General features: G+C 58.8%; 3 protein-coding genes across 23 annotated transcripts in view; 2 read left to right on the forward strand and 1 right to left on the reverse strand.

Moving 5' to 3' along the window:
* INPP5K (inositol polyphosphate-5-phosphatase K) overlaps positions 1 to 4,244 on the forward strand; it is an 18,904-nt gene extending 14,660 nt beyond the window's left edge. For 11 of the 16 annotated variants that reach the window (XR_015148104.1, XR_015148105.1, XM_086359803.1 and 8 more), the window contains 5 exons: positions 708 to 891; positions 1,786 to 1,923; positions 2,159 to 2,242; positions 2,409 to 2,513; positions 2,935 to 4,244. Coding sequence is in view for 14 of the 16 variants with exons in the window: in XM_086359803.1 (XP_086215929.1) it covers positions 708 to 891; positions 1,786 to 1,923; positions 2,159 to 2,242; positions 2,409 to 2,513; positions 2,935 to 2,994 (571 nt within the window). In the remaining 2 variants the exon portion in view is untranslated. The remainder of the gene's footprint in view (positions 1 to 707; positions 892 to 1,785; positions 1,924 to 2,158; positions 2,243 to 2,408; positions 2,514 to 2,934) is intronic. The other 5 variants (XM_086359794.1, XM_086359797.1, XM_086359799.1 and 2 more) reach the window with 2 other exon arrangements.
* Positions 1 to 6,574, reverse strand: part of LOC147352362 (uncharacterized) — a 6,886-nt gene extending 312 nt beyond the window's left edge. The window contains exons 1-3 of the mRNA XM_086359810.1: positions 6,442 to 6,574; positions 6,109 to 6,233; positions 2,259 to 2,316 (exon numbers count right to left, since the gene is read on the reverse strand). Coding sequence (XP_086215936.1) covers positions 2,259 to 2,316; positions 6,109 to 6,233; positions 6,442 to 6,523 — 265 coding nt within the window. The 5' untranslated portion in view covers positions 6,524 to 6,574. The remainder of the gene's footprint in view (positions 1 to 2,258; positions 2,317 to 6,108; positions 6,234 to 6,441) is intronic.
* The window catches only part of MYO1C (myosin IC), a 24,136-nt gene continuing 6,495 nt past the window's right edge, over positions 6,575 to 24,215 (forward strand). Inside the window, exons 1-19 of one of the 6 annotated variants that reach the window (XM_086359790.1) lie at positions 6,575 to 6,714; positions 6,954 to 7,034; positions 14,197 to 14,352; positions 14,475 to 14,590; positions 15,201 to 15,399; positions 15,480 to 15,560; positions 17,411 to 17,590; positions 17,681 to 17,779; positions 17,997 to 18,110; positions 18,191 to 18,262; positions 18,622 to 18,741; positions 18,853 to 18,935; positions 19,170 to 19,275; positions 19,392 to 19,472; positions 19,746 to 19,837; positions 21,833 to 21,927; positions 22,009 to 22,055; positions 22,172 to 22,252; positions 24,084 to 24,189. In XM_086359790.1, coding sequence (XP_086215916.1) covers positions 14,227 to 14,352; positions 14,475 to 14,590; positions 15,201 to 15,399; positions 15,480 to 15,560; positions 17,411 to 17,590; positions 17,681 to 17,779; positions 17,997 to 18,110; positions 18,191 to 18,262; positions 18,622 to 18,741; positions 18,853 to 18,935; positions 19,170 to 19,275; positions 19,392 to 19,472; positions 19,746 to 19,837; positions 21,833 to 21,927; positions 22,009 to 22,055; positions 22,172 to 22,252; positions 24,084 to 24,189 — 1,798 coding nt within the window. In that variant the 5' untranslated portion in view covers positions 6,575 to 6,714; positions 6,954 to 7,034; positions 14,197 to 14,226. Of the gene's footprint in view, positions 6,715 to 6,953; positions 7,035 to 7,554; positions 7,717 to 12,740; positions 12,989 to 14,196; positions 14,353 to 14,474; positions 14,591 to 15,200; positions 15,400 to 15,479; positions 15,561 to 17,410; positions 17,591 to 17,680; positions 17,780 to 17,996; positions 18,111 to 18,190; positions 18,263 to 18,621; positions 18,742 to 18,852; positions 18,936 to 19,169; positions 19,276 to 19,391; positions 19,473 to 19,745; positions 19,838 to 21,832; positions 21,928 to 22,008; positions 22,056 to 22,171; positions 22,253 to 24,083; positions 24,190 to 24,215 lie in introns of those variants that run through there. The other 5 variants (XM_086359785.1, XM_086359787.1, XM_086359788.1 and 2 more) reach the window with 5 other exon arrangements.

The following is a 24,215-nucleotide window of genomic DNA, read 5'->3' on the forward strand; positions in this document are numbered from 1 at the left end:
AAGCACGGTGCTATCTGCTCTTTGTGTTTTATCTCATTTAACCATCTCAGTAGCCCTGAGATGTAACTACTGTTATCTCCATTCTACTGATGAAGAGCTGAGGCCCAAGAGGGGTTAGCCTGGCAACGATGCGCATGTGCCCTGTGGTCATGCTGGCTGGCCCAGAGTCCTGGCTTCACCACGCCATGGCTGGGCAATTTTGGGAAAGTTCCAACCCCTCTAAGACCCATTTTCTCCACCTGTGAAGAGGGGATAAATGGTCCTGGTCGAAAGCACGTGGGGAGATTCCCTAAATACTTCCCTTGCCTTTCCCACGATCAATCTGTAGTTGCAGGGACGGAGAGGGAGCCAAGTTCCAGCTCAGCTCTAACCCTGCATTCCAAACCTCAGCCTCTTTGATCTGCAGCTGCTTTTGTTCAAGAAGTAAGAAAGGTTTTAGACAGAGTGTTTCTGAGTCACCATTTGATTCATAAAAATGTAGACGAGACCGAGGGTCCTTGGCTGAGTCTGACACAGACCCATGTACTGTTGTTGCTTCCACGGGGTACGCTCCTGCCCACTACCAGGCTGGGCTCCAGCTCTGTCCTGGGGCATCTCATGGTGGCTAACAGGCCCTGGCATTAGGGGCTCTAAGGGAGCTTGTGGGGGTCCCTTCCTGCTGGCCTGCTGAGCCTTCTCTCTCCTTCTTCCTCTCCCCCCACCCCCAGTGAGAAAAAGCGCAAGCCTGCCTGGACCGATCGCATCCTTTGGAGGCTGAAGCGGCAGTCCCAGACCGACTTCCAGACCCCCGAGCTCTCAGCCCCCTTTGCCCTGTTCCTGAGGAGCTACGTCAGCCACATGGTGTACACCATTAGTGACCATAAGCCCGTCACCTGCACCTTTGACTTGGAGGTAAATCTCCAGGCTGCCTGGCACTTGGCAGAGCCGCAGCTGTGCCAGGCCACATCCCAGACCCACCTGCCCTGGGTTCAGAGCTCAGCAGGCCCCCCGGGGAGGCCTGTAGGAGGACACGATTGCCTTTCCTCCCAGGTCAGGTGTCCCCCTGTTCTTTTTTTTTTTTTTCCCCCTGTTCTTAGGAGCCGTGGCTGGCTCTGTCTGTCAAAAACATGTTGGAACCCTTTGTCAGTAGGTTTCCCTTACCTCTTGGAACTGTCCCCGGGGACTCCTGAGTTCTATTATGCTTATTACCTACCATGTGAGGTAGGACTGCCTTTCATTTGTCCTAAACCTGTCTGGCTCGTGTTGCAGAGGGAGCCCCCTCCCCCTGTATCTTGCCGTCTAGTGACCGAGGCGGTGCCGTCCCCTTTGAGCCACCGGCTGCCCTCATCTTGTGTGTCTTTATATCCTTGTGTCCCTCCACATGCTTCCGGCTGTTCTCACCAGAGGCCCCCAAATTGAATTTGGGCCTTTGGGTCAGAAACTGTGGAATCCTGAGAGCTATTCCCTGGCTGCTTTCTTCGTCCTGTCAGCAGCTCCCGCGGTCTCCCCCACCCCCACACTCCTCCCCAGTACGTGGCTCTCTGCCAGGTTACCCTCCCACCCGGCCCCCGGCCCATCCTCCCTGGCGGGGCCAGCCATCCCCCACCAGCCTTTGGCCCTTCTTTCCGGCCAGCCAGCCAAGGTCTGATACCCTCCGGGCAGCCTAGTGAGAGCTAACCCCACCCGCTGGCTGCCCCCCTACCCCCGAGGTGACCCTGACCTGTTGGAAGGGCACAGTCAGGACTCTCGTCCCAGGGAAGGGGATGCTGCTGTGGGACTTCAACCCCCTCTGACCCCTGTGTGTAGCTGAAGCCATTGGTGTCTGCCCCGCTGATCACCCTGCTGCCCGAGGGTCCATGCACCATGGAGAACGACCTGCTGATCAGCTACTGCCTGGCTGCAGACTTCCTCAGCAGCCCCTGGGACTGGATTGGCCTGTACAAGGTGACGGGGCCCATCGGCCGCACCCCCGTGGTTTATCCATTCTGAGGGCTCATGGGAGCTGGGCGTAGAGACCACCCGGAGTCCTTGCCTACCGAGGGGCTGGCCGTGAAGGGGAGGAGGCAGATAATGCTATGATGCCAGCCTCAGAAATGAGACCATCCTCTCCTTAGGACTTTACATGGGTCCCGTGTCCTCCCAAACCACTGACCGCCCGCCCGATCCCCCCCTCCTACAGGTGGGGCTGCGCCACATTAATGACTATGTCTCCTATGTCTGGGTCAAGGACAACCAGGTCTCCTTCAGTGACAGGCTGAACCAGGTACCTTCCCCCTTACCTGAGACAGGTGTTCCACCTCGCCAGCAGGGGGGCTTGCCTGAGCTCTCCTCTGCCCTCTGGAAGAGACAGAGACGTGGATACCTAGTCACTGAGAGCTGGATGGGGCCTGAGGCCATAGAGCTGATCTGCATCTGTCTGTCCTTTCCAGGTGTACATTGACATCAGCGACATCCCTGAGACTGAGGATCAGTTTCTCCTTTTTTACTATAGCAACAACCTACATTCTGTGGTGGGGATAAGCAAACCCTTCAAGGTAACAGATACCGGTGGGTAACAGGAAGGGTGGGCTTCCCTGCTGACTCAGCAGCAAAGAATCCGCCTGCAATGCAGGAGACCTGGGTTTGACCCCTGGGTCAGGAAGATCCCATGGAGTAGGACACGGCAACCCATACCAGTCTTCTTGCATGGGAAATCCCATGGACAGAGGAGCCCGGCGGGCTACAGTCCACGGGGTCACAAAAGAATTGGACACAGCTTAGTGACTAAAGAGCAACAACACAAAAGGAAGGCTAGTCCAGGAGACTTGAGCCCATCGCTGGCTCCCTGAGGCCATGGGCCAAGGAGCCCCGCAAACCCTGCCACCACTGCATCCACTGGGGGGTGGGAGAGACGGAAGGCATGGACCAAAAACCTGCCCTTGCCCCTTCCACTCACCACCTGCTTTATCCCTGCAGATCCAGCCTTTCTCCTTCCTGGAGGAGGACCCACTGGATGAAGCCCAGCCACAGATCTGAGCCGGGCTAGAGTGAATCCAGGGCAGAGGCCGGAGCTGGCAGCCAGCTCTGCCCACCACTGCCAGGAGCTGGGGGCCCAGCCCAGCCCCCAGAGGAGGCAGCGGCATCCTCCACCTCTGAGGGGGAGCCCTGGCCACCCTCCTCTGCTCTCTTCAGTCTAGATCTCTGGAATGGGCCCCTTAAATACAGGTTTTTTTGTTGCTGAGGTGTGCGTGAAACCAGCTAGTTTGTCAACAGTGAAGATCTAGAGGCAGTCCCCTGGATGCGGGAAGGACCTTCCCTCCCGCATCTCATTTCTGAATTTTGCCCACACGCTTCCAGCCCCGCCCGGGCAGGCCTGCCAGGCACATGCCCCATCTGGCACAGGCCTGCATTCTTGTCACGCCACCCTGGGCCTTAGGCTGGGCGGAGGAGATGCTCCCATTCGTACAGGCTGCAGAGACTGGTTGGCACACAGAGGATGGGTCCCAGGAGTCTTGACATCTTGTTGCCTGTCCCCTTGAGGGGTGGGCAGAGGGTCTGAGATCCCTGCTTTCAGCAGAAGCCAGTGGCCAAGTAGGCAGGATAGAGGAGCCCTCCACCCAGGCTCTCCTGTAGTTGTTGCGGACAGGTTGAGGTATGTCCTGCCAACCGCACACACATACCCCCACCTCCACCCCCAGCTCAAGGAATCCAGCCCAGAAAGTTTCAGGGTCTGAGCAGAGGATTGCACCCACGTTGGCTTCTGCTCATAAGTCAGGCTTCATGCCCCCAACGTGCCCTCCTGAGAAGGGCTGGCAGTTGGTAGAGGAGCTTGGTCACAGACTTTCGCAGGGCGGTCCATGCCCAGTCCATCCCATCTGCCCCTATCCTCACTTGCTGTCGCTGGCCAGAGATCTGCCCCCTCTGCCCTGGGACCTAGAAGTGGGGGCAGGCGGAGCCGGAATCAAGACATTCTGGAGAATTTGGCCTGGGGGTCTTCAGAGAGCATTCTCCAGGCGCTGTGTGGGTGCAGCCTGGCCCCACGCCCACCATCTTCCTTGAGTCAACAGTGGCTGAAACGGTCACCTTCCAGGAGAAGACACCTCAGGGAGCCTGCTCTGTGACCATCAGGCCCATCCTAGGACCTGAGACGGAGGGACACCAGTTGCTCTGTATCCTGACTCCACCCTGGGAGCCATCTGGAACTGTCCCTCTGGCCTCTAGTGGGCCATGGCTGGCTGTGTTCTGTGGCTGTTGCATTGGGGGTTAATTAGAAACAGTGGCTTTTACACCTGTGTGTGACTTTTTTGTGATGGTGGTGGGAACGTGCCCACGTTCATGGGCTCCTGCTTGACTCCAGGATGAGGGCCCTGTTGTCCAGACTAGAGTGTCTGATGATGGTGACAGATGTTCCCTGTGTTGAAATGGGAGAATGAGGTTCCAGGATGGTGGCCCTCTGGGTCCTGGGTCCCAGGGGTCTGTTCCTCCTTTGCTGTTGGGCACTTCGCTTACTCCTTCTAAGTAGGTAGAGTGGGCTTCTTGGGGCTGAACTCAGAAAAGGTGTCCACTCTGCTCTCACCAGTTAATCCCTCCTCACCTGGCACTCCTTCGTACCTTAGTATTTTTCTTTTTAATAATTTTATCTATGTATTTGTTTTTGGCTGTGCTGGCTCTTCGTTGCTGCTTGGGCTTTCTCTAGCTGCAGTGAGGGGCGACTCTTCGTTGTGTGCGGGCTTCTTGCTGTGCCTTCCTCACGGTGGAGCACAGGCTGTGGCGCGTGCGGGCTTCAGTAGCTGCTGCACTCCGGGCTCAGTAGTGGTGATGCACGAAAGCTCTCCGAAAATGTTACCTCTCCCCAGATCCCTCTACCCCGAGGTCCCCATCGTAACTTCTCTGCCCACAACACACACACCCGAGGAGCCCAAACCTGGAAGTCCCCTACGTCTCCTCACATGCACAAGCATCATGGGTGCTGCCACCCTTCCTCTGTAGCTGGAGGAAGCGAGAGCTCAGAGAAATGGCGTGATCCCCTGAACGGTGGTGTCATGCAGAAACACAGGAATGGGGTCAAGAGCTGGGTTCGAATGAGAGTCCCTGCTTTACCCTATTCTCCCCTACTCTACGAGTAGGGTACCCTCCTCTACCCTACTCTAGGAGTCCCAGTTTCTATAAAATAACAAATAGCATTCCAATTCGCAAGATTACTGTGTGAGAACAATTGCAAAACATTCTACCCAGGTCTTCAAACTAATCCATGCAGCCCTGGGGCAGGACCCCAGGGCTCCTGACTCCAGGGATCCCCGTGTTTCTCCTTCTGTCTCTGGGTCATGCATGTCCTGTACGTGCCCACCTCTCCCCTTTGCCCTTCTGTCTTCACACACTCCTACCCCTGCCTCTTGTGGCCAGGAGGGCTGAGTCCAGCAGTGACTGAGAGGCGGGAAGGGGAAGGGGGGCTGCTCTCCCTCCCCTTGGCCCCAGTCAGGATATGGCCGCTCTGGGCCCAGCCCTGACCCGCCGAGTGGAAACAGGAAATATGTGAGACTTCGTGTGCGCTGGGTCTCTGCGCCTGGCTCCACGGCTGATAAGGGCCATTGTGTGGCCGCTGGGATGATCCTGCCCTGGATAGATGTGCTTCCCGGAGGAAGGAAGGAAGCTCTGCTGGCCTTTCCTGGGCGGGGGAAGCTGAGGGGAGGCAAGGAAGGGTGCCTGGGGGAAGGTGCCCGCCCGAGAGGGGCTGTCAAGGCCAGCACAGGCCCACGGGACTCCACCCCTCCCCTGCCAGTATCTTCCTCTGGAAAGGTCGCTTTCGCCCATTCACTTTGCCCTTCCTATAAGGAACGGCCAGAGACCCGAGGGCTCAGTCCCAGGCCAGGAAAGTGTCAGCTGTGATTGAGCAACAATAAAGATAGAAAAACAGGAACATTTGGGGGTGGGGAGCACTGAGGGTGCTATGGAAAAGTAGGGAGCAAACAAGACTAAGGTTCCCCACGGCTGGCCAAGCAACCCAGGGACCAATGTCTCAAGCATTCGAGGCTCCAGAGGAGGGTAGGATAGGGGCCTCCTCAAGGTGCCCTTCTGACTCTCCAGCCAACTCCCTCTGCCCAACATGGCCAGTCCCCAGCAGCCCTGGCCTCTCAAACCCCTGCGGCTCACCTGCTGCTGCGGGTGGCAGGCAAGCTGTGGGGACACGCAGAAGGCGCAGTGCCTAATGACGGCTCCTCTTGGCTCAGGGCAGGATGTACATTCTGATTTTGGGGAGTGGTCACTGTGCTCTCCAGCTGACATTGGTGAGAGGGCATCAGGAGAGGCCCGGTCATGGAGCTGCTGGGGGAACAGCCTCCTACCCTTTGACCTGGAGCCCAGGGTCCCCCAGGGGTGGCTGCATCAGCTCCTCTGGTTACCTGGGACAACAGGCATTTCCTCCATCCCTCAGCCCCTCCTCTTCCTGCCCCAACCCTGCTGGGCCAAGAGGCCTCCCAATCAGACCTGGGCTTCTCCAGCTGTGTCCTGAGGCACTGGACCAGACCCATCCCCTGGGGCAGGAGTTGAAGCTGAACCCAGTGGCCATCCCAGCGTGAGACCAGATTCCTGGTTCCGGGCACAGCCAGAGCCAGCGGGCAGGCAGGCAGGCGGGCTTTTGCTCAGAGGTCCCAGAGCTCGGCACGCTGGCTCTCCACAGGCGGAATGGCGCTGCAAGTGGAGCTGATACCTACCGGGGAGATCATCCGTGTGGTTCACCCGCACAGGCCCTGCAAGCTAGTAAGTTGGGATGCTCTGGGCTGGGAGGAGGGTGGGAGTGTCTCCCCAGTGCCCAGAAGCCCCCTCTCAAGCAAACTCCATGGGGAAGAGGTGAGCAGTGGGGAAGCGTTCTGGTCCTTGGTAGGACGTGAAGGGACCGGACAAGAAGGGGTAAATGGAAGGAAGGGGGATGGGTTTAAGCCCACCAGGGGCCGAGTGTTTCAAAGTGGGGATCTGGGTTTGACTCCCTTCTCCTCCAGCTCCCTGATCCTCAGTGGGCCGGGCTATGAACTGGGTTAACAACACGGAGGTGACAGGGCCGCTCCGAGATCTAAAGAACGGTGCGTATAAAGTTCCAGGTGGCATATAGTACAGGCTCAGTTAATACCTCCCGGCTTTCCCATCTGGCTTGAAAAACTGACACTGGCCAGTTCAGAGCAGTAGTGAGGGTGGGGAAGGAGGGTGAAGAGAGTCAGGCAGGCGCAAATGGGGAAGAACTATTTGGCCTGGCAAGCAGGGGAGGGTCGGGTTTGCAAAGGCGCACTAGGGTGAGAAAGGAGAAACGTGTAAGACACCCCGCCACCCTGCACTGCAGCAAGTGGGCCAGGTCGTCGACAGAGGAGGGTGCGTGCGTGCATGTGTGTGTGTGTGTATGACTGTGACGCGCCTCGTCCCGGGGAACGGGCTGCAGAGGGTGCTGCATCAAGCCCCCCGCGGACACGGACGCGGGCCTGGGCCGGAGCCCGGCCAAGGCCGGCCGGGGCGGGGCCGTAGGGTGCGCGCGCGCGCCGGGTCCTGGGCCCTGCCTGGGATGACGAAAGGCAGCGGCTCGGCCCCGGGCGGGCCCTGGGCGGGGAGAGCGTGCCAGGGCCGCCGACTCCGGAGCCGGCCACGCCGCCTAGCCTGGCCCCCGCCCGCGCACCCGAGAAGCCGAGAAGGTGGGTACACAGGGCGCGAGGCGGGCCGCAGCCGCGTGGCCCGGGGGAGCTGGGTGCTTCGCTCGTAGGCAGGATGGAGAAGAGGGTAAGCGGCCGGGCGGCGACCCAGTCCCGGAGCTACCGTGCGGAAGGCGAGGGTCGCCGGCGCAGGGATCGCGGGGGCTGCGGGTAGGCTCTGCACGGCCGCTGCGGGGGTCCCAGGACCTGGTGGCGCCGGAACTCGGCCTGTTGGAGACTCAGATTGTTTGCGGGTAACGTGAGGGCGGTGAGGAGCGGCTGGGGCCGCGGGACTCAGGCACCCTGCGCGCCCTTTGGGGCCCTTGGGCAGCCTGCTCTGCCTCCGGGTTCCGGAGCAGCCGTCCCGGCCCCGCCCCTTCCCGTTCCCCGCCTCCGGGCCCTGGCGCGCGAGTGGCCCCTGCGTGTGTGCGCCGGCTGGGGGGCTCCGAGATGAATGAGAGAATGAATGGCTGGCCCACGGCCTATTCAACGCCCGGCACGCTCCGGCCTTCTGCTCACACTCCCGGGCTCTGTGATTCATTCATTCACGCAGGCGTCCGCGAGCAGTTTTTGAGCCCCTACTGTGTGCCTGCCTGGAGCGGGGGCAATCTCCTGGGAGCGACGGACTAGGAAACCTTCGATTAGAGCGGAATGCGACAAGGAGGGGGCTGTGTGTTTCGGGGAGTCAGGAAGGGGTTCTGGAGGAAGTGATACCTGACCCGAGTCTTCAAGGATGACTAAGAGTCAGTCAGGTGGGGAGGGGGTTGGGTGCGAGGGCCAAAGAAGCTGCAGGTGCAAAGGCGAGAAGCTTAGAGCCGGGCGGCTGGTGGCAGGGGCGTCCGCAGAGCGCCTCTTGGCTGTGTGGGGTAGTGAGGGAGGCGTGGGGAGAGAAGGCACTGGAGAGGGTACCCCTGTGGCCACACAGGAACTCCGGAGCAGTGGTAAACTGAGGACACAGAGGGCGGCTGAAGTCCACAAACAGGGGCCTGGCAAGAAGCAGTGGGTGTGCTTGGCATAGGGAACCTTCACTCTCTTAACATGAGACGTTAATTGATCAGATTTGCATTTGTAAATACCACTGGTGGCTGCAGGAAAATGAATTGGAGGAAGGCAGGGATGCCAGTTTGGAGGCTGCTTGCCTCATCCAGGGGCACAACAGTGATGGAGGAACAAAGTGTGTGTGTGGGGGGGGTGTAGGCAGGTGGTGACTCCTACGTGTGAGGAGCGGAGGGAGGAGGGCAGGGCCTTTGATGCCCGGCAGTGACAACTAGCTGGAGGTGCCTGTCTCCTCTCAACAGATGGGATATTGAACCAGGAGGACAGGTTAGGGGCCAAGGTACTTTGTTTACTTCTACTGGACCCCCAGGTAGAGGCATCTGGCAGGCAAAAGGCCCGTGAGTGTAAACGTTTGACTGAGGTCCATGAGATATCAGGTAGAACCCCTAAGTCCTCGTCTTTCCTTTTCATTCCCCCTTACAACAGTTCCCTTGAGTCTGGAACAGTCCTAGGTGGGGCAACCTGGGCCCAGACCTAAGATATGTTTGATTTAAAAAAAGAAAAGTCGAGCACCTATTCTGTGCCCAGCATGTGCTGGGGGTAAGATAGGCTACGGTACTTTCTGCTGCCCCAACAGGCTGGGAGGCTACCCCCAGTGGAAACCAGTTTCTAGCGGCAATCTGAGGGTCCTCAGAACACCCTCTCCAGACCTCCATAGCCCTGGCCTGAAGGAACCCCTGAAGCTGCTCACTACCCTCCCAGAGGACAGGCTTGGGGGCACCTGGCCCATACTAGGTAACAGGGGGAATAATCCATGTCTGCTGGGTCTGCCCATCCCCGCTTTTAGGGGAAACCCCTCTCCAGATGGAATGAAACCTAGAGGCAGCCTTGGAAAATAAGTCCTGGGTCACTCAGAGGTGAGGCATGGCTGCATCCTAGTCTGCAGCCAACCCCTAGGTTCAGGGCCATGCTGGGGACCCAAGGATCATGGCCCACTCCCTAGCTGCTATTCCCAAGGCCTACACGTCAATACTCACACAACACAGCCAAAGGTGGATACTAGGCACTGCAGTCACAGGTTCACTAAGGAAGGTCACAGCCTGGCAGGTAGCAGGTTAACCTAACAGAGAAGCTGGGAAATCCGCCAGGGCTAAGCAGGCGTCTCCCCCTTAGGCAGCCCTACAGGAATAGACAGTGGTAGACTTTCCAGTTCCAATGCCACCCTTTCTTTTACTAGTCCTGGGATCTTGAACACGACGTTCGTCTACTGAGCCTCAGTTTCCCTGTCTGTAGAATGGGGGTAATAATCCAGACCTCAAGGCTCAGTTCAAGGGCATTGAAGGTAGTACCAGAAGACAGCGATCCGAACGCAGGAAGCGCCAGGCGCTGCAGCCCTGGTGTCTCTCACACTCTCGGTCCACCCACCCCAACCCCCACCCCATCGCCGCCTTTCTAACTCCTCTTCCCCCGGGACAGGCGCTTCCGCCTAGCGGGGCGGGATGGCCGGTGGCGCTGGCCAGAGGCTGCGGTCTCGCCTGGCCTGCTTAGCCGCTTAGCCGCCCCCTCCTTCCGCCACCGAGTGGCGGCTCAGGGGGCGTCGGCGGGCATCCCGGGAATGCGGCAGAGCGGCTCGGGCGGGGGTGGCCGGCCAAACCCCTCGGTGCGCGGATTCCCCTCATTCCAGCCGCTAGCCTCGGCGACTAGGCCACGCCCCTTTACCCGCCAGGTCACGCCCCCTTGCCGGCCCCTCCCCTCGGGCCCGCGGGCCACGGCCAGCCGCGCCAACCCGGTGCTTGCACGGCCCTCGGAGCCGTGCTCCCGGTGGGCACCGGCTTTACCCTCTTCCTCCCGTCCCCCAAGTACCTCCCCACTCCAGCTGAGCGGGAGGCTGAGTCCTCTCCGCGCTCTTTCTTTCTGCATTTTCACCCTGGGGGCCTCGCGGAGAGGGCCTCCTCCCGAACGAAGCCCGAAGCTGGTGGCATTTAAGACCCAGCCCCGCCCTTCCGCTCCCACCCATCTCCCAGCTGCGCGCGGTGGCGCTCGGTCCCCTCTGTCCCTCCAGAGGGCCCCATCTCCCAGCTGGCGCCCCCCGCCGCGGGGTCCCGCGGGCTCTGGCCGGGCTGTTGTTTTCAAAGTAATAAGCCTTCCCCAAGAGGCTGCAGCCCGCACCTGCCGCCACCTCACTCCCTCCCCGGGGTGCCTAAGTCCAAGAGTGTGGGCCAGGCTAGGGCTTTGGGTCCTAACCCTGCCTTCTGCCCCCTAGGATAAAGTCGGTGTCTGCATTATTGCACCTCTGGTTCCTTATCTGTCAGGTGCAATGGAGGTGAAGTTGGAGAGCTCTTTCTAATTGGCCGAGGGACACGCCTCAGGGGCTTTCCCTGCTAGATAATAAGTGTGACCTGTCTGACCCAGGACCTGGCTCTGTATGTCTGTTCCCACTGGCTTCCCAGATGACGCTAGTGGTAAAGGACCCGCCTGCCAATGCAGGAGACATTAGAAATGCGGGTTTGATCCCTGGGTGGGGAAGATCCCTTGGAGGACAGCACGACAACCCACTCCAGTATTCTTGGCTGGAGAATCTCATGGACAGAGGAGCCTGGTGGGCTACACAGTCCCTAAGGGTCGCAGAATCAGACATTACTGAAGCGGACTTAGCATTGCATTGAAGAGAGACGTCTGCTCCAAGCCTGTGCAGAGAGTGTCTGGCCAGAGAGGGAAGTAATATTTACTGAGGGTCTGGGAGGTGCCTGGGTGCCTTATCTTAGGCTTCTCAACAGCCGTTTGAGACAGAGGTTAGTCTCATTTCAAGGCTCTAGGAGAGGTTTCCAGAAGTGAAATGACCTGCTGGCAGTCATACTGCTTGTGAGAAGTAGCCCGGCCTTTAGGAAGCACTAGCCATCACACGGGGCTTCCCTGGTGGCTCAGACAGTAAAGAATCTGTCTGCAGTGCGAGACATATGGGTTGGATCGCTGGGTTGGGAAGATCCCCTGGAGGCAGGTATGGCAACCCACTCCAGTAGTTTTGTCTGGAGAATCCCCATGGACAGAGGAGCCTGGAGGGCTACAGTCCATGGGGTCGCAAAGAATCCAACACGACTAAGTGACTAAGCACAGCCATTACACCCCCACCTGCCCTGGGATCTGAGCTAGACTTGTCCTGCAGGCTGCTGCCCACTGCGCACCTAGAGCTCAGCGAGGATGGGGCTGCTGGAGGCTGGTTTGGTTTGGGTAGCTGGAGGGTGTCCAGGGCAGAAAATATGGAAGGATCCAGAGAGGGAGTCCCCCCACCAAACAGAAGAAAAAGAAAGGTGAGGAGCCCTTGGGCGCGGTGGGGGGAGCCTAGTCAGGGTGTCCGGGGTAGGGGGAAGGGTATTGCTCCGAATGCTGGAAATCGGGCCGTGGATTTCCCAGATGGAAAGCTGAGCCCTCCGTGGAGGCCCTACACGAACGACGCTGGGCACAGGCGTCCTGTGGCCGTCTCCCTCCCTGGGGCGAGTGTTCTGTGAACCCAAGAGATTTTCTTGGGTTTAAAGACGTGGGACCCACCCTCCAGACTGTACGGGGTGGGGGGTGGACAGTGTCCCCGCACCGAGGCTCCGCCTGCCTGGGCACGACGGCCGTATTTGGACATTTCGTTCTATTTTTAACTTTCCCGGGACTCGAGGTTGGGGTGGGGGGGGGAGGGAAATCCTGCTTCCTCCGGGACCCACGGGCCTCTCTGCCTAGTGAGTTGAGTCCCCAGCCTGGCCTAGTGCGCAGTGTAGACACGAGCCCGGAAGTGAGTTCCGGGTCGGTGTAGACGCAGCGGCCGCGCGGGTTCCGGGCCCCACCCCTGGGAGAACCGACGACGTCCCTCCTGGAAAACCTGACTCAGGCGGAGCCCCTGCCCAGCCGGGAGCTCCGCCCCCACTCTGTCCCCACCCACGCCGCTAGATTTCCCCCCGTCCCCCGCACTGAGCGCCTGCCCCACCCCTACCAACTGGAGAGGGACCCCGGAGTCCGAGCCCCGAGCGAGGCGGGGGCGCCTAGGGAGTCCCACGCCTCCGAGCCTAGCGGAGGCGGAACGGGGGGAGGACCGGCCCCTCCCTCGTGACGCCGCCGCCGCCGCCGAACCCCGGGCCGAGGGCGCGGGCCGCGGAGACGGGCGCCTGGCCGACCGGGCAGGATGCGCTACCGGGCGTCGGTGAGCGAGGGGTGCGGGGCAGGGCCGGGGGGGTCCCAGGCGTCCCTGCCGGCCTCGCGGCGCCGCCTCCGCCCCGTCAGGAAGCGGGCGCGGCCCAGGAATTTCGGGTGGAAAAACGTCCCGGAAAGTTGCAGGAGAGTGGAGGCCGAGGCCGGGAGGGCCGCGAGGCGCTCGGACCCAGGTCGGGCCAGTAACTCCCGGGGAAGTCTGAGAGCGCCCAGACCCGCCACCCAGAGGGCAAGGGGGCGGGGGCTTGGGTCAGATTTGGCAGCAGCTTCGGGACAGAATTAGAGAGGTGGAGGGGAGGGCGCTGAGGGGCAGGCCTGGAAGAGGCAGGGCCACGACCAGACCCAAAGGGGTGCCCCCCGCCCAAGATCTGGGTGATCTGCGGTTGGAGGCGACCTGGTGGCCTCTTTGGGGATCCCTATCCCTGCGGCCAGCTTGCTCTTTCTTCCCTGACCCTTGACACTCTTGGTGTCAATTTCCTAGAGCTCTCAGATCCTTTTGAAGAGTGTGGTGAGGGGTGAGGGTCTTGTTGAGCCTGTGCTTCTTCCTACCCTCTGATGGGCTCCAGCTGCCAGCTGGGTTTTCCCTGGTAAAACCCCTGCTCCCTTGAGACTTCTCACGACTCCCAGTGGAGGAGGGTGTCTGGGGAGCCTGGCAGCTGGCGGGGAGGGTGTGGTTCCGCTCTGGGAGGGAGGGCCCCCTTCTGGGGTGAGTGGTGAGCCCAGCTGGGATGTGAGGGTCTCCCTGCCCCTGCCCCAGGGGAATCTCTCTCCTGACGCCTGGTGCAGCCCCTTGCTGGGTCCCTAGACCCTCTCTCTCTCCCTGGAGATTTTGGTGAGTCAGAGGGGGGAGAGACAGCCCCACCCTGCTTGTAGAATTCACTCCATGCGATTTGTCCTACAAAGCACCTGTCACACAAGGCCTAGAGCTAGGGGACTTGAAGTCACCTGGTCTACCTCAACTCCTCCTCCTTGGGATGCCTTCCAGAGAGAGGAGGGGTTTTGTCCCAGGTCAACAGAGCATTCTTTCTTTTATTCTCATGACATCACTCCCCCACCCCTCACTCTCTCTACACAAACCAGCCCCTCCCTGGACTCAGCGGCCTTGGCCCCATGTCCTCTGGGGCCTGTGTGTCCAGTGGCCCGTGTTCCGGCCCACGTGCCCAGGTGGCCTTGCTTCTCGGACCCATGTCCCCAGTGTCCCGTGTGCCAGCTTTCTGTCGTCCAGGCCCTCTCTACCCAGCCTGGGGCACCTGTTTCTCAGGTGTGCCCTGTGTTCGCGTGCCCTGGTTGCCCCCTCAGTCCTCCAGGCTGTGGCGAAGGGGAGAAGAGCCCTTCCCTTGCCCTGCTTCCTCTGACTCTCTCCCGTGGCCCGTCCCTGCAGGCCCTGGGCAGTGACGGGGTGCGGGTCACCATGGAGAGCGCACTGACCGCCCGTGACCGGGTGGGGGTACAGGACTTCGTGCTGCTGGAGAACTTCACCAGTGAGGCCGCCTTCATCGAGAACCTGCGACGGCGCTTCCGGGAGAACCTGATCTACGTGAGGCCGGAGTGGGAAGGCGGAGGGGGCGCGGGGGCCACAGATGCAGGGCTGCAGGGAGTCGGGAGAGCGGCGCCGGGGCCTCTGGGAGAAACTTCTGAGCCTCCTCCTCTGACCCCCAGACCTACATTGGCCCGGTGCTGGTCTCTGTCAACCCCTACCGAGACCTGCAGATCTACAGCCGACAGCACATGGAGCGTTACCGAGGCGTCAGCTTCTATGAGGTTCCACCTCACCTGTGAGTGACACCCCTCTCCCCCCGCCCCCCAGCATCACCACCTGAGATGATTCCACCCACCTTCCCACTTGGGATGAATCACAATTCACATCTCTGAGGAATACCCAGTCCTCACCCAAGGTGAATCTCTCTATTGCATCAGGATCCCCCTAGCCTCCACCCCAACTCACACCCAGGACTATTTTTTTGGCCCTGCCGTGTGGCTTGCGGGATTTTAGTTCCCTGACTGGGAATTGAACCCATGTCCCTTGCAATGGAAGTGTGGAGCCCTAACCACTAAACCACCAGGGAATTCCCACACTACCTGGACATGGCCCTCCCACCTTAGTGACCCTCTGACCTGCACCTCTGAAGGACCTCCCAGCCCTACCTATGAATGACCTCAATCTTCACCTGAATGAATTCCAATCTCCTCACCCATGAGTGAGCCCTTCAATTTTCCATCAGAATATGACTCTCATTCTCAACTGTGAAGGATCTCCCTTGACCCACATCCTGGAGGGGTCACCTGTCCTCAAGGGTACACCCCCAGTCCTTCCTGTGGGATTCCCAGCCCCTGCAGCCACTCGGCCCCCCTGCCCCCTAAGCTCCTGACGGGCCTCTGCCCCAGGTTCGCGGTGGCTGACACTGTCTATCGGGCACTGCGCACGGAGCGCCGGGACCAGGCAGTGATGATCTCTGGGGAAAGCGGGGCAGGCAAGACCGAGGCCACCAAGCGGCTGCTGCAGTTCTATGCCGAGACCTGCCCAGCCCCTGAGCGGGGTGGTGCTGTGCGGGACCGGCTGCTGCAGAGCAACCCGGTGCTGGAGGTGAGAGGACAGCAGCCCCTGGGGGTGGGAGGGGCAGGTGGAGGCCACCAGGCACCCCTCACACCCTGGCCCTTTCCTAGGCCTTTGGCAACGCGAAGACCCTCCGGAACGATAACTCCAGCAGGTTTGGGAAGTACATGGACGTGCAGTTTGACTTCAAGGTACCCATGGGCGGGGCAGGGCAGGGGGAATGGGATTCCCATGTAGTGGGCACCCACTGGCCCGCGTCTTTGGCACCAGTAAACATTTATTGAGCACCTTCTGTGTATCAGGCACTGTTACAAGTGCTAGTGACACAGAAGTGAAACAAAACAGACAGAAATCCTGCCTCCAGGAAGATAAAGAATTTGCCTGCAATGCAGGAGACCCAGCTTCGATCCCTGGGTTGGGAAGATGCCCTGGAGAAGGGAATGGCAACCCACTCCAGTATTCTCGCCTGGAGAATCCAATGGACAGAGGAGCCTGGCAGGCTGTAGTCCATGGGGGTCACAAACAGCAGACATGACTGAACGACCAGCAGGGAGATAGTCCACAGAAAAGTGTAAAGTAGCCAACACATGTCACAGCAAAAAAGAAAATGAGGCAAGGAGAAGGGGCATTGGCTGTTTGAAATAATGCAGATACAGTAGGCATGGAGAAGGTGGCCTTTGGTAAAGCCTTGATGGAGACAGAGAATGAGTTGTGCATACACTCGAGAGGGTCCAGGCAGAGGGCACCACCAGTGCAGAGGTGCGGATGAACAAGATGCTGGATGTGTTTACAGACAGCAAGGAGGCCAGAATGGCTGGAGAAGAGAGCAAGGGGCCAAGGAACAGAAGAGGAGGCTCGATGGTGCGGGTCCTTTTGGGTCTTTGTAAGAATTTTTTTAAAACTCTTGAGCGGAAGTGAGGCAAGAGAATTTTGGGGGATTTTTGTTTGTTTGTGTGGTCATGCCCACATGGCCTGCAGGATTTTAGTTCCCCAACCAGCGACTGAACCCATGTCCCATGCAGTGGAAGTGCAGAGCCTTAACCACTGGACCACCAGGAAAATTCCTGAAAGTTTGAACCATATATATATATATATTTTTTTTTTTTTTAATTTTTTGGCCGGGCCTCATGGCATAATACCTTAGCATATTGCCTTAGTCTCTCAACAAGGTATTGAACCTGTGTCCCCTGCAGTGGAAGTACACTGAAGCGCCAGGGAAGTCCCAAAAGTTTGAAAGAGAAGTGTATTATGACCTCAATTTCCTCTTAAAGTGATCGCTCTGGCTGCTTTGTTGAGAATAAATGGTAGAGACTGAGGCCAAGCAAGAAAATGAGTTAGGAAACTGATGATTATTAGATCTGGGTGACAGATGATGGTGGCTGGGCCCAGTCTGGTGGCTGTAGCTGGATTCTGGATATTCTGAAGGTGAGGGTGGCAGGATTGGCTGGCTGATTGGATGTGAGGTGTGAGAGACAGGGAGGCCCCCAGGAGGACTGCAGACTTCTTGGTCTGAACACCTAGAAGGGTGAGCAGAGTGGGAGGAGGGAGCTGGTTTGAGGAGCAGAGACCAGGACTTAAGTTTCAGACCTGTTGAGTTTGAGATGCTTATGGGACCTCCAGGTGTGACCCACCAGGTAGAAAGAGCATGCATGCATGTGTGCTAAGTGGCTTGTCATGTCTGACTCTTTGCAACCCCATGGACTGTAGCCTGCCAGGCTCCTCTGTCCATAGAATTCTCCAGTCAAGAATACTGGAGCAAGTTGCTATGCCCTCCTCCAGGGGATCTTCCTGACCCAGGGATCAAACCCATGTCTCTTGCATTGGCAGGAGGGTTCTTTACCACTTGTGCCACCTGGGAAGCCCAAGAAAGGGCTTAGCATCCTCATTTCATAGAGGAAGAAATGGGGGCCAGGAGGGGCGACGTGCCTGAGCCCATGCAGCCAGAGCTAAAATTCATACTCTGGAGGGCAGGAGGGGAAGGGGAAGATGGGCTGTGTCCCCTGTCCCCCTGAGCAGTCACCACATCCTGCCCGGCCCGCAGGGTGCCCCCGTGGGTGGCCACATCCTCAGTTACCTCCTGGAGAAGTCCCGGGTGGTGCACCAGAATCACGGGGAGAGGAACTTCCACATCTTCTACCAGCTGCTGGAGGGGGGTGAGGAGGAGACGCTGCGCAGGCTGGGCCTGGAACGGAACCCACAGAGCTACCTGTACCTGGTGAAGGTGAGTAGAGAGGGGCTGGCGGGCAGGACCTGGTGCCACCTAGGGAACCCACCGAGCCAGAGCTGTAACCCCGCTCTGCCCGTGCCACAGGGCCAGTGCGCCAAAGTCTCCTCCATCAACGACAAGAGTGATTGGAAGGTGGTCAGGAAGGCCCTGACTGTCATCGACTTCACCGAGGACGAGGTGGAGGTGAGACCTCTGTCGGGGGCCGGCCCTTTCCTCCTGTCACCCCGTGAAAATCCCAGGCTACCTTTATAGCCTGCTTCTACTCCAGCCGCCGTCTCCTCTCACACGCCTTGCTCCCTCCATTCCCAGCTCCTGCTGACCATCCACATGTGCCCTCCTGGGGCTCTCAGACCCTCCCGTAACCCCCGCCGCCCCTCCCTGTCCCCTCACCCCCATCCAGGACCTGTTAAGCATCGTGGCCAGCGTCCTGCATCTGGGCAACACCCACTTTGCCGCCGATGAGGAGAGCAACGCCCAGGTCACCACCGAGAACCAGCTCAAGTACCTGACCAGGGTGAGGAGGCGAGCAGAAGGCGAGGGCGGGGCAGCTGGGGCGGGGGGGCTGCACCCTCACCAGCCCCACCCCCTTGGCAGCTCCTTGGTGTGGAAGGCTCAACGCTGCGGGAAGCCCTGACCCACAGGAAGATCATCGCCAAGGGCGAAGAGGTGAGGCCAGGCGGTGGGGGGACAGGTGTTCCAAGGCAGCCCCCGCTCCCATCATCCCCCATTACCCTGGTCTGCTCAGCTGGTCCTCTTAGCAATATCGGGAGCTTATAAGGCAGGTGGCTCAGAGAGGCACAGGGAGGTGGCCAGGGTCACACAGGAAGAGGGTGAGGCTGGAAGGAAGACTGACTTCCAGGAATGAGACCTCTGGTGGGGCCACTGTGTCCTCCCCTGGATGCCGCCCCCTGGCCGGCACCAGGCTCACTGGGGGCAGGGATGGCAGAGTGATCAGTTTGCTGAGTCAAAGGGGCCAGGGGTGGGAAGGGACTGCATTCATCTCCCATCTCACCCTCCACCTGCAGCTCCTGAGCCCGCTGAACCTAGAACAGGCTGCATATGCACGGGACGCCCTCGCCAAGGCTGTGTACAGTCGCACCTTTACCTGGCTGGTCGCGAAGATCAACAGGTCGCTGGCCTCCAAGGTGAGAACTTGGCCCCTGCTACTCCCAAGGTAGCAGGGAGGGCGGTTCAGGGAGGCCAGGGCTGCGAGGTGGCGAACGTGGGGATCCACACCCTTGGTTGGCTGGCCCTAGGATGCCGAGAGCCCCAGCTGGCGGAGCACCACGGTCCTCGGGCTGCTGGACATTTACGGCTTTGAAGTGTTCCAGCACAACAGGTCAGTGCCTCCCCTGACTCTGCCTGTCTCTCCTCCCATCGTCTCCCCTGCCCTGGTCCCTCGCCTCTCTCCCGGCCTCCTTCATTCCTGCCAGTGACTTCCAGCCGCTTGGGTCCCGCTCTATGTTTCTTCCCTCGGCTAGTGCTGGGGCCTTGTTCTGCCCCTCCCCACCTTTCCTGGTCTGGCCCCCTTCCCCCAACTAAAGTACTAAGGACGCCTCTGTCTCCCTCACAGCTTTGAGCAGTTCTGCATCAATTACTGCAATGAGAAGCTACAGCAGCTCTTCATCGAGCTCACCCTCAAGTCAGAGCAGGAGGAGTACGAGGCCGAGGGCATCGCGGTGAGTGCAGGCCGGCCCGCGGGCGGCCCCACGTGCAGCCAAGATCCAGGCCTGGGTGTCCCCAGGGGAGGAGCCTCGACCCCACGGTGATGCCTCCCTCCCCTTGTGCCCCTCAGTGGGAGCCGGTCCAGTATTTCAACAACAAGATTATCTGTGACCTGGTGGAGGAGAAGTTCAAGGGCATCATCTCCATTTTGGTGAGCCATCTGCTCCTCCAGGGCCTCGGGCTGGGGGCTGGGTGGGATGACGTCACCCCTTTCCCCTCGCTCTCCCAGCTGGACAGGCCTGTCTGCAGAGGGCCAGAGTCCTCGGAGCCTGATGAGGGACAGAACAGGGCTGTGTATGGAGGGTGAGGGGAGGCGCTGGCCAGCCCTGGGAGTGTCTGCGCCTCCCTCCGGGGCCCCTGAGTCCCTGTGCTCTCCGGTCCCTCCCCCACACACACCCCTCACCCTCTGCCACCACCCACCCAGGACGAGGAGTGTCTGCGTCCCGGGGAGGCCACGGACCTGACCTTCCTGGAGAAGCTGGAGGACACAATCAAGCAGCATCCACACTTCCTGACGTGAGTGGGGCTGGGGGCTGTCCTGGGCCAGAGCCTGTGGAAGCCTGGGAACCCCCTCACCCATAAAGTGCCAGCCACAAAGAGGTGACCGGGGGAGGTGCCAGTGAAGGCCAGGCACACAGAGCTTCGGCTCCTGGCGCCTCCCGAGTAATAAGCGAGGAACGCCACTTCCTCCTTAACCCGCTCAAGAATGAAACTTGCTAAGGTTTTTTTTTTAGCCTCCTTGCTTGGAAATTCCTTTTTATTTAAGATATCCCGTAAAATGGGATGAGGGGAGAAAAGAAGCAAGCCTCTCTGTCCCAGCTTTGCCTTGCATATTTTGATAATATCACCTCCTCTAACTAGAAGCAACCCCTGGAGGAGGTTTTACTGAGACTTTCAGAGGTACAGCCCTTTGCCGGAGGTTATCTCACATCAAGTCCAGAGTTGGACCTCAGGCCCAGAGCCACAGATTAGTTCCCTGACAAGGAATCGAACCTGACTCCCAGCGGTGAAAGCAGAGTTCTAAGCACTGTACCACCAGGGAATTCCTGAGCAGCTTTTTCTGGAGCGAGCAAGCGAGGAACCCGTTTGTTCCCATTCCCCACGGGCTGCAGCAGGGGTCCCAGTAAAGCCTTGCCTGCAAAAAGAAAGAAAGAAAAACACCTGTTTTTCTGTTTGTAAAAAAAAATCCCTCCTCAGAGAAAAGTTGGAATGTGTGCAAAAGCCACTTGTAAGCCTGTCACCCAGAGGTCACCACTGTTAATAATTTGAGACGTTTTCTTCCTGCCTTTTTCTATATACTTTTTTTTCTTTTTTGTGGTTGAGAGCTTATTGTATATAGGACTCAGGATAACGTTATATCCTGAGTATCTTCCTGTATCATCAAACAGAAAACTTTCCTCAAAACACTTCCTCCGGCGGCTCTAACACACACACACACCACTGCTCTCACCCGGCCTCTCGGGGCCCTGTCCAGCCTCTGGGTTTCTGCTGGGAAAAGAGAATACCTACCCCTGGGCCTTAAATCTCTGCCTGGTCTCTCTGGTTAGTTGCTTGGAATTCTTCTTTAAAAGTAGAAAATGGGCTAAAGGGTATAGACATGCTTAAGGCGAGAAGGCAATGGCACCCCACTCCAGTACTCTTGCCTGGAAAGTCCCATGGACGGAGGAGCCTGGTAGGGTGCAGTCCATGCGGTCGAGAAGAGTTGGACACGACCTGAGCGACTTTACTTTCAGTTTTCACTTTCATGCATTGGAGAAGGAAATGGCAACCCACTCCAGTGTTCTTGCCTGGAGAATCCCAGGGACGGGGGAGCCTGGTGGGCTGCTGTCTATGGGGTCGCACAGAGTCAGACACGACTGAAGCGACAGCAGCAGCAGCAGCAGCAGCAGCAGTGGCTGTTTCGTGGCTCTGCTCAGAGTGCTGAGTGCTGCCCGCTACATTTTAAGAATGGAATCAGCCCCCAAGAGACTGCTGCTGCTGCTGCTGCTAAGTCGCTTCAGTCGTGTCCGACTCTGTGCGACCCCATAGACGGCAGCCCACCAGGCTCCCCCGTCCCTGGGATTCTCCAGGCAAGAACACTGGAGTGGGTTGCCATTTCCTTCTCCAATGCATGAAAGTGAAAACTGAAAGTGAAGTCGATCAGTCGTGTCCGACTCTCAGTGACCCCATGGACTGCAGCCTTCTAGGCTCCTCCATCCATGGGATTTTCCAGGCAAGAGTACTGGAGTGGGGTGCCATTGCCTTCTCCAACGCAATAGCCAAAGGCAACACCAAATAGCCCTCCACCCTGCGAGCCCTGGCAGCATGGAGGCTGAGGTCCCGGTCCTGGCGCTGTGTGACCCCGGACAAGGCCATCTACCTCTCTGAGCCTCTGTGGTGGCCTCTGTGCGGGAGGAGGCCCCGCCCTGCTGGTTTCCTAGAGGATGCCTGATTCCTCTCTTGAAGTTTCTTCGGCAGACAGGGGCCTGGCTCAGTCCAGCCATTGGCAGCTTCCTCTCCCTGTCGCCCCAGGCACAAGCTGGCTGACCAGCGAACCAGGAAATCTCTGGACCGCGGGGAGTTCCGCCTCCTGCACTATGCCGGGGAGGTGACCTACAACGTGACCGGTGAGGACCCTAAGGCTGTGTCCCCCCGGGTGGGCTGGGAGAAGGGCTCTGCCTCCCCTCATGTCTGCTCTCTCCCCTCAGGGTTTCTGGATAAAAACAACGACCTTCTCTTCCGGAACCTGAAGGAGGTGAGGAGGACCTCCAGGGGGAGGGCTGGGGGTCTGGGCTCTGAATGATCTCTGCCCCAGAAAGCTGACTGGCCTGTCCCTATGCTTCCTACGTGACCCCTGCCCTGCCCTCACAGACCATGTGCAGCTCGGAGAACCCCATCCTGGGCCAGTGCTTCGACCGGAGTGAGCTCAGCGACAAGAAGCGGCCAGAGACGGTGTGAAGGCGGTGGGACCCCAGGGGGTGTGTGTGTGCACACGCGAGCGGGCCCACTGCCTGCTTGAGCTGGGAGCTGGCAGTGTGTGTGTGTGAGTTCCTGTGTTTGCTGGTGCCTCGGTGCACATCTGTGTGTGTCTGGGAGGCTGCCCGTGGGTGCATCTGTGCCTACTTTGATGGGTGTCTGGGTGTCTAACGTCTCTTAAGTATGGATGCACGCATGTACACCTGTGTCTGTGTGGGTGCTTGCATGCATTCACTCCCCTGCAGCAGACACTTGTGGTGGACATTACTGGACACTTAGGATACAAAAATGAACACATGCTGACCTAGAAATGTGCATGGGTGCTATGGAAGCTTACAATAGGGAGCAGCAAATTGCCTGCGGAAGTAGAAGAGGGGAGGGGAGTCAGGGAAAGCTTCCTGAAGGAGGAAGCCTCTGAGGTAACTTGGGAATGAGTATAGATGCTTGTCAGACGTATGGGAGGGCCCTGCAGAGCCCCACACAGGAGCACAGTCCAAAAAAGACCAGGAAGTGGACCACAAAGTGCCATTTTCAAGGAGAGCGATGGAGGGAAGGCAGATCTGGCCAGTGGTGCCAGATGAGGGGAATGCTCCATCCAGTGAGCTGTGCACAGAGGTGTGGCTGCCAGTCTTGGCAGGGGGAGGGTTAGGGCAGTCTCAGGACGAGCAAGGTCAGGGAGAGGTGGAAGCCAGGGAGCTGCAGGCCAAGACATGCTGGCAGGGAGGCCGTGGAGGCAGAGTGTTGCCCAGAGTCTGACTCCTTGGGACCCTGTCCTCGGTTCCCCAACCTCACCCCTTCCCTGATGGTTCTCAGCCCCACCCTTGTGAGGACACACCCACTCCTGTCCAGGCCTCTCCAGCAAACCAGAGATTCCATTGACCCCTCCCAGGGACCCGCAGCTACTCCAGACCCCACTAGCCTATGATGCACCGACTGTCCAGTGTCGCAGGCATGCATCTCCTATTTCCCTAACTCAAGGCAGGGACCACCCTCCACCCAGTCCTGAAAGACAGAAGCCTGGGCCACATCCCTCATTCCTTAGCCTCCCCCATTGCCCTCATCCTAACAACTGCTGGATCTTGCCAGTTTTTGTTGCCTGAAAACCCCTTCCTTTCAGCCCCTCCCCGTAACCCTTATTCCATTAATAGTCCTCTGAGCCGGTCAGCCTCCTCCCTGGTCTTCTGTCTTCCCACCTGCTCTTACCAACCACCCTCCACCTATGTGCTGTAGAGATACTCCAAAAGGCAGATCTCTTCCTGTCCCTCTCTCCCTCCAGATTCCTCTTTGGCTCCCTATTTCCCTCAGGATAAAGTTCAGTCTCCCTGATGTGGTTCCTGAGTCCTACCATGACCCTGCCTCTCTGATGCTCTTTTCTACTCCCCTCCTAGATCCTTGCATGGCTTGTAGTTCCCTGTGGACACCAAGCCTTCGCTCACTCTGTTGCTCTGCCCCAGTGCTGTTCCTGCCTCCCTTCTGGCTGTCTCCTACTTGTCCTTTCCTTCTTACCTGAAGGGTTATTTCCCGAAGACCCTTCCTGTTACCCCCTACCCCACAGACAGAAAACTTGTAACATTTCACTTGGAAATGCTGCACCATCTTCGTTGGCTTCAGAAATCTGACCTTTGCAGATGCTGCAATGAAGAGTTGTAATTTTAAAAAAAAGGTCTACGAAGGGCTGTGGGAACTGGTGGTATTTTGCCCCAGGAGGGGTGTCTGTGGGGTTCTGCGCAGGGAGGGGCATTTGCAGGGGTCAGTGGCTTCAGCCCAATTACCACCAACCTTCCTGTTGTTCATCTTGGCTGACCAGGTGGCCACCCAATTCAAGATGAGCCTCCTGGAGCTGGTAGAGATCTTGAAGTCAAAGGAGCCTGCCTACGTCCGCTGCATCAAGCCCAATGACTCCAAGCAGCCCGGTAGGCCCTCTGCCCCGTAGGCCGGT

The sequence above is a fragment of the Bos grunniens genome, chromosome 19 (assembly GCF_055505025.1).
Source record: "Bos grunniens cultivar Pamir isolate PY7600 chromosome 19, Bosgru_T2T1.0, whole genome shotgun sequence".
Lineage (NCBI taxonomy): Eukaryota > Metazoa > Chordata > Mammalia > Artiodactyla > Bovidae > Bos > Bos grunniens.